The 7,343-nt window shown below is 33.5% G+C and overlaps 1 protein-coding gene across 1 annotated transcript; it reads left to right on the top strand.

The window, feature by feature from the left end:
* Positions 1 to 2,789: 2,789 nt before the first annotated feature.
* LOC122306892 (senescence/dehydration-associated protein At4g35985, chloroplastic-like) lies at positions 2,790 to 5,094 on the top strand. Its single transcript, XM_043119447.1, has 5 exons — positions 2,790 to 3,457; positions 3,637 to 3,767; positions 3,888 to 4,054; positions 4,175 to 4,259; positions 4,816 to 5,094. The coding sequence occupies exons 1-5, from the start codon at positions 2,879 to 2,881 to the stop codon at positions 4,982 to 4,984; spliced, it is 1,131 nt and encodes a 376-aa protein (XP_042975381.1). The 5' UTR covers positions 2,790 to 2,878; the 3' UTR covers positions 4,985 to 5,094.
* The last annotated feature ends 2,249 nt before the right edge of the window (positions 5,095 to 7,343 follow it).

Consider the following 7,343-nt stretch of genomic DNA (forward strand, 5'->3'; position numbering starts at 1 on the left):
TACCCAACCTTCACCCTCTATAAGAGGAGAGGACTCACAACCCTCCTCCTCAAAGAGGAGAGGTACTTGCCTATTTCAAAATTATTTATTAAAACCTAACTAAAACAACCATAACAGACCAATAAAACAAACTTATGACACTATGCTCTCGCCGTACGCTCACTCGCCTGCAAATGTTCCTGTCTGCACCCACACTCACTGGTAGCCTGCACCACTCACGGGTAGCCTGCACCACACTTTCCTGCACAAGGGTTTCTCACAACAAACCAAACCAAACAGACCACTTTCTGCATCCCGTCGCCATCACCAGCCCATCATTTTGAACCAAGGTCACAATGGCTCCTCACCGTCACCGGCTTCTCACCACCAAAACTATCCATACACCAATTCGGCTAGATGAAACGGAATCAGAAACAAAACCGGAGACATGGCACATAACTTATTTCCAGAAACAAAACCATAACCGAAAAAAACCTCAAAAAGCTGCGTCTCCCCCGCTCCGGCCGCCACGCACGAGAGTCTCCACGCTGGGTTACATTCGGACTCTACCCCAGAAGCTCACCTTATCCACCCATGCACCTCAGCTTGAATCCCGAAAAACCACTCTGTTTCCCATGAATGAAACAGAGCACCTTAAACCCCACAGGATTACAACAAAGCCTGCAAGTAAGCCAAAACACCTCTGGCAGCAAATCACCCGGACACCATCCACACCGGAGACTCTCTGTTCTCCACCACGCTCAGCTACGTAGTATAAAATGGTGGTCAAAACTCAGAAAACACCCTTCAGACCACACCATGCCACGACCAAAAACACAGACGATGCCCTCCTCCACCGTGCAACCACCACTCCGCCAACCGCGAGATATAAAGGAGAAAGGCTTCGGGCTCCTTGACCGGGAGGTGGAGCTTTCGACCACTGAAACCACTGCCCAACCGACGCTTTATTGAAAACAGAAATCAAAAGGCTACAAACAGAGGAAAGATGAAACGGAAAATAGAAAGGTGGAGGGAGGGGAAGCCTAGGCTCCCACCTCCCTCGGCCAGAAGAAAACTACCTTGTTTTTAGAGAGAAGAATGAGCTTCTCTCACTAGGGTTTTCATAAGCCTTATTTTTTTTTATGTCGATGCTTTCTTGCCAATGTTAAATGATCATAATAGGGGCTATAATTATCATGTTGGTGCTCATATAATAGTGTCCTGGATGTGCAAAATAATACCAGATGATTAATAAAATTAAATTGATAAAAATGTTTCGATTTGGGAATTAATAATTTAAATATTAAATTAAATTATTAATATACATATAGTTAATATAATTGTAAGATATGATAAATAAATTAAAAATATTATTATTTAAAATAATATTATATTATTATTTTAATAAATTTAATGACTAAACTAATGTAAAATTATAAATAGAAAAATTTTAAAATTAAGGGAAATATTTACTTTTAATTAAATTTTAAAAATAAATTTAATGAAACCGATGCTCTAACAAAATAAAAAGTGTCCTGTCCTATCACTTTCAGCAGCATGATAGTCTGTATATGCTGTTTTTGTTGAATTCTGGAAGGTGTTCACACTGATTTGAGGGCATCCATGATGATCAACCGTCGAATACAGTCTGTCCTGCATGCCCTCGTATTTTCTGCCACGAAAGTCATTACAGGGCCGGCTCTTTCATATGGTTAGGCTCCTATTGCCGAATCCTCTTAGTTCAATTCATCTCATTATTATATTTTTTTTAAATTTTTATATATTTTTTTAAATTTTTATATAAAATATAATAAAAAATTTAACCTTTTCAAATCTCCATATATTTTTTTTTAAATTTCTATATAAAATATAATAAAAAATTTAACTTTTTTAAATCTCAACGCACTCATAATATTTAAAATTAATATTTTAATAATATTTTATTCAACTCAACTCAACCCAACATCCAAATCCAACCTGGCAATTGCCTAAGCCCCGTGGAAGAAGCGCTTCCTTTTTAAAAAAAAAATTTAAGTAAATTTTTTTTTAAATATTTAATTAAAAAATTAATTAATTTAATAAGATAATATCAAAAATATTAAATAAATGTTATGTCATTATTAATTTTAAAAGTATCACATATAATAATTATTTCAAGTATTATTATTCTAAAAATACACTTCTGTTTTATCATTTTAGTTAAATATATAATGTAAAAATTATAAATAATAAAATCTAATTTTTAAATATTGTAAAAAATTTAAATGATCTTTGAAAAAATAAGGGTTTACTTTTTTTCAAATGTGTAGATTATTTATAGAACTTTATTGGTAATTATAATTATAATTACTTTTAGGGTTTGTTTATATACTAAGAATATATGTAAATAGTAGTGAGATAATTTAAATTAAGATGTTTAGTTTAGTTTTGAGAAATGAAAGAGAAAAAATTAAATTTGAGAATATCTAAAAATATCTAAAAGCAATTATATTCCCGAACGGCCCCTAATAGTCTAAAATATGTCTCGTTAAAATTCTTTAAATTGAAATTTTTTTAATAAAAATTAAGTCAGTTATTAGTTAAAAAGATAGTATAAAATATTAAATAATAAATTTAATTGACAAACTATTAGAATTATTTGTTAATAAAAATATAATGTAAAAATTAAAATAATTTTATTTTTTAAAATAAAAAAGGTCGCAAGTAAAAATTTTAGCCCCCATTCCAGCCGGCCCTGCCACCTTAAGTACCCATGCTTTCTACTCAGAAATAGGAATCCAATAAAGTTACAAATATCTTTTGGAACTGTTCTATCTTTTATTGTGTATTATCTTCTTGATTTCTTTACGTGACAAACATAGTTACCGTCGAGCCAACAAAAGCAACCACAACAGGAGAGATGGGATGTTTCGGTTTCTGCAGCTCCAAAACGCCCGCTACCATGCAAACTTCCGCATCTGAAACTGCTCAACAAGACCCAGAACCCAAAAATCTCAGACAAGAGGTCCTTTTGCGGATTCCAGGATGCAAAGTTCATCTGATGGATGAAGGAGAGGCCACAGAACTCGCCAACGGGGAGTTCACGCTTGTCCGAATCTCCGACGAGAATGTTTCTCTTGCCACTATGGTTAAAGTTGGTGAAGATGTTCAGTGGCCTTTGACACAAGATGAGCCTGTAGTGAAGGTTGATGCCCTCCAGTATCTTTTCTCTTTGCCGATAGAGGATGGAGATCTTCTCGGCTATGGAGTCACCTTTTCAGAGCATTCTGGAGGTAGTTTAGGTTTGCTGGACTCGTTTTTGAAGGATCTCTCGTGCTTTTCGTGTCCGACATCGACGACTAGAAACAAAAACGTTGATTGGAAAGAGTTCGCTCCGAGAATGGAGGATTATAATAACGTGTTGGCCAAGGCGATTGCAGGGGGAACTGGACAGATTGTCAGGGGGATATTCACATGCAGCAACGCTTATGTCAACCAGGTTCGTCTCTATTACACCATCAACATAATATGAGAAAATTAGTTGCTTTCTTAGAGACACAATTACTGTAAAAATTTGGATCAAAATGATGAAGCAGCCATGTACAATGAAATATATCTGTTTATTTGTTAAGAGGAAAAAGAGTTATTCCGTACATAAAAGAGTGAGAAAAAGTACAGGTCCAAAAAGGAGGAGAGACGATTATAACTAGTGCTGCAGAGGATAAAAATGATTTCAGGGCAAGAGAAAGTAACAGTAATAGAGGCACTGTCAAAGCAAAGAAGAGTGGAGGCAGCAAAGGCTTAAAACGGTATCCCAAATAATTATATGAGCAATTTTATTTATATTTCATAGTAATGTTATATGGAAACATGAAATTCTTTTCCCATAATGATGTCAATTTTGGTTTCCGTTGCTTATGACTTGAAAGTGTGAGAAAGTTGTCCAAGATGACAGAAAATATGAGTAAATCGATGCTTGATGGTATCGGTATTGTCACTGGATCAGTGATGAAACCTGTGGTCAAATCCCAAGCAGGGAAGGCAATCCTAGCCATGGTTCCAGGACAGGTTGCCTTGGCTTCACTTGACGCTGTCAGTAAGTTCCAATCCTTACATTTTTAAGCAGTGGAAATTAGTGTTTTTCTTGGAAATTAGTGTTTTTCTTAGATGGATGTGTAAAATTACATGTTAAACTGGTCCACCCTGCCAACTGTAGACAAGGTCCTAGATGCAGCTGAAGTTGCTGAAAAACAAGCACTTTCTGCCACCTCCCGTGCTGCAACAAGAATGGTCACAAAAAGGTACTTTGACCTACAATCACAATTACAGTGCACACATATTACTTTTTAAGACATTGTTTCTACAAGAACAATTGCACGATATATTTGATCAATCTAGACTTTTTAGCAAACCTCAAGAAGCCACCGAGTTCTAGACATTCTCTGGTCTTATCACTAACTGCTACCACATATACATGGTTTTTGTATTTTTAGCTGCACATCCTGAATCCTACCGAAAAAAAAAAAAAAGAGAGAATTTTTGGAAGCTCTGAAGAATTTTTGTTTTGATTTCATTTTTTTTCTCTAAATCGTCTAGCTTCTACCATGTCATACATTATCATCTTAGTTGGGATTTGGGAAGACAAATATGTCTCCCAACAAGCTGATATCAATTCAACATATGGTTATCTATTGAAACAACACCTGACCTGAAAGATATTGTCATCAATATTCACCAAAACGTGAGATTTGAGCTCTCTTCCACTTAAATACGTGTTTACTCCAATAATTTCAAGATTTTTTCACTTACGTAGTGAAGTCTCATCTGTAATTTGAAAATGCTGTTGTTGAGCACCAGGTTTGGGGAAGATGCAGGGGAGGCCACCGACCATGTGTTTGCGACCGTAGGGCACTGTGCCAACACAGCTTGGAATATTTTCAAGATACGGAAGACCATCAATCCAGCGTCATCCGTCACCACGGGAGTACTGAAGAATGCTGCAAAGGAAAAAAGCAGAAAATCTTGAAGGGCCGAAGTTGGAACAATATGTTGAATACTGCCTTGTGGCAATTTACTATGTCAGTCCCCAAATGATCACTTTCTATGTGTAATGTCAGCAATAATGCCCCTTTTTTATTCTTTGTTCATATGGTGGGTGTGGTATGCTTGCATTTTTGCCTTTTACTCTTGACATGTTTTATGAAGAGCGATGGAGGTGCTGATTTTACCTCTAGCATTCTGCCTATTCCTGATCAAGCGGCATAATTTAACAAAGGTCTATTATATAGAAGGAGCAAGTGATGATGAAGAAAGCTGGGCAAGAGGTTTATCAACTAATCTTTTTAGAATCATGCCTATATTTCGTCTAAGCTGGGGGCCTGGTTTGTGTAATTAGGAGGTCGCAGATATAGTTGAAAAGGATAGAGTATCTTGTGCCCTATGGGAGCAAAATGCTCCCAGCTCATAGTCAATGCCCCAAAGCTAGCTGTTGGCAGATCCCAAAAGCTACTAACGTTGGTCTTCTTCCATAGGTAGTGGCACCCCACCACAGTGCCAACCTCTGAGACACAGGAAGGAGCTCTAGCTCCTGTTTTCCTTCCCCCTCCAAGGGAGAATTTGCTCTTTCTAGTCAACCAAGTTACCTTTTTGGTTCCTTGTAGAATTTTTAAACACTCGTTTGTCTGAAGTTTTTGTTATTGCTTAGATTCGTAACTTCCATTATCACCCACGTGCCAATTCGCTATGACCCTCACTTCGTCCTCTTTCAACTAAGGAAATGTTTCGATAGTAAATTGAGATGGGATGAAAATTAAAAATTGAATAAAATATTATTACCATATATATTTTTAATATTATTTTTATTTTAAAATTTAAAAAAGTTGAATTATTTTATTATATTTTGTTTAAAAGTTTGAGAAAATTATAATAATTAGATAATATAAAGTGAATCCAATTTATTATCCAAAGAAGACCTAAACCTAGGTGTGAGCTCGATCCGGTTCGGGGAGGTTTTACGGACCGGATCGGACCTATTCGGTCCAGAATTTTCCCATCCTGGAATAGACCAAACTCCCTAAGGGTCAAAACGGTCCAGTCCAGTCCAGTCGGTCTATTCAGTCTACGGTTGACTTTTTTTTAATCCTATGACGTTTTGTTTAATACTTATGTAATTATATTATGATATATTTAATATATATATATATAGTATACTATTATATATATTAATAATATGCTAATACTATTAGTCTATTTGTACATAGTAAATTAGTAATAGTTATTAACTTATTTGCTATAACTAATAATACACTAATAGTTAGAGCATTCACATTGGCTTCATCAAAGTTATCTTCAAAATTTGATGAAAAGTACAAGTTTTCCATAAATCTAAAACCTTCCTATCCATAATCCCACATTGGATTAGCTATTGAATTCATCAAAATAATAATATAATATTATTTTTTTAATAATAATATTTTTTTTTCATTTTTAGCAATTAAACTAAGTATAGGTACATTAATAATTTAATTTTATACTTGGGGCTGACCATAAATTCAAAACTGAAATGAAACTAAGGTTGCAGGGGAAAAAAATAAGAGAGGAAAAATAAAGTACAACAGTTGGGAATTAAAATGTAGTAAAATAATTAGTTGATGAGTGTATAGTAACCCTTCAAATTTGAAGGAAATTATAGATTTACTGTAACGCAAAACTCCCAATTTCTCATTTGATGAATCCAATACAGCTTTGATTTACACATATTCATCATTTTATACAATTGGCTTGGCTTTTGATGAAACCAATGCCAATGCTCTACTATAACTAATAACTATATGTAATATACTAGTATTACTATATCTCATCAAACACCACACATTTATTAATACTCTATGTCATACTATATTAAATAATAGTAATACTATTATTACTAATACTCTATGTAGTTATATTAAATATTATATTACTAATACTCTATATAGTTATAGTAATTTAATACTAACATATTACATATTAAGTTAACTATACTAATACATTATAAATTTATACATATATATGATATATTATAATTTATAACATAACTCTTATAATATGTTAATATATTAATATATACTAGTACTATATATTATAGTTAATAGTATAATAATACATTGATACTAAATATATATAGTTATAGACTTATAATGATTTAGTTATTATGAATTTACGATTAGTTATAGACTATTAGTAAAGTCTATATATTACGAATCCATTATAAGTCTATAACTATATATATTTAGTATCAATGTATTATTATACTATTTAATGTATAACTATTAACTATAATATATAGTATTAGTATATATTAATATATTAACATATTATAAGAATTATGCTATAAATTAGTATAG

The sequence above is a fragment of the Carya illinoinensis genome, chromosome 4 (genome assembly GCF_018687715.1).
Source record: "Carya illinoinensis cultivar Pawnee chromosome 4, C.illinoinensisPawnee_v1, whole genome shotgun sequence".
NCBI lineage: Eukaryota > Viridiplantae > Streptophyta > Magnoliopsida > Fagales > Juglandaceae > Carya > Carya illinoinensis.

Coding starts and splice junctions, on each gene's coding strand:
- LOC122306892 (XM_043119447.1), top strand. CDS start 2,879: ATGGGATGTTTCGGTTTCTGCAGCTCCAAAACGCCCGCTACCATGCAA. Junction 3,458..3,636: donor GCAACGCTTATGTCAACCAG/GTTCGTCTCTAT, acceptor GAAAAAGTACAG/GTCCAAAAAGGAGGAGAGAC. Junction 3,768..3,887: donor GGCAGCAAAGGCTTAAAACG/GTATCCCAAATA, acceptor ATGACTTGAAAG/TGTGAGAAAGTTGTCCAAGA.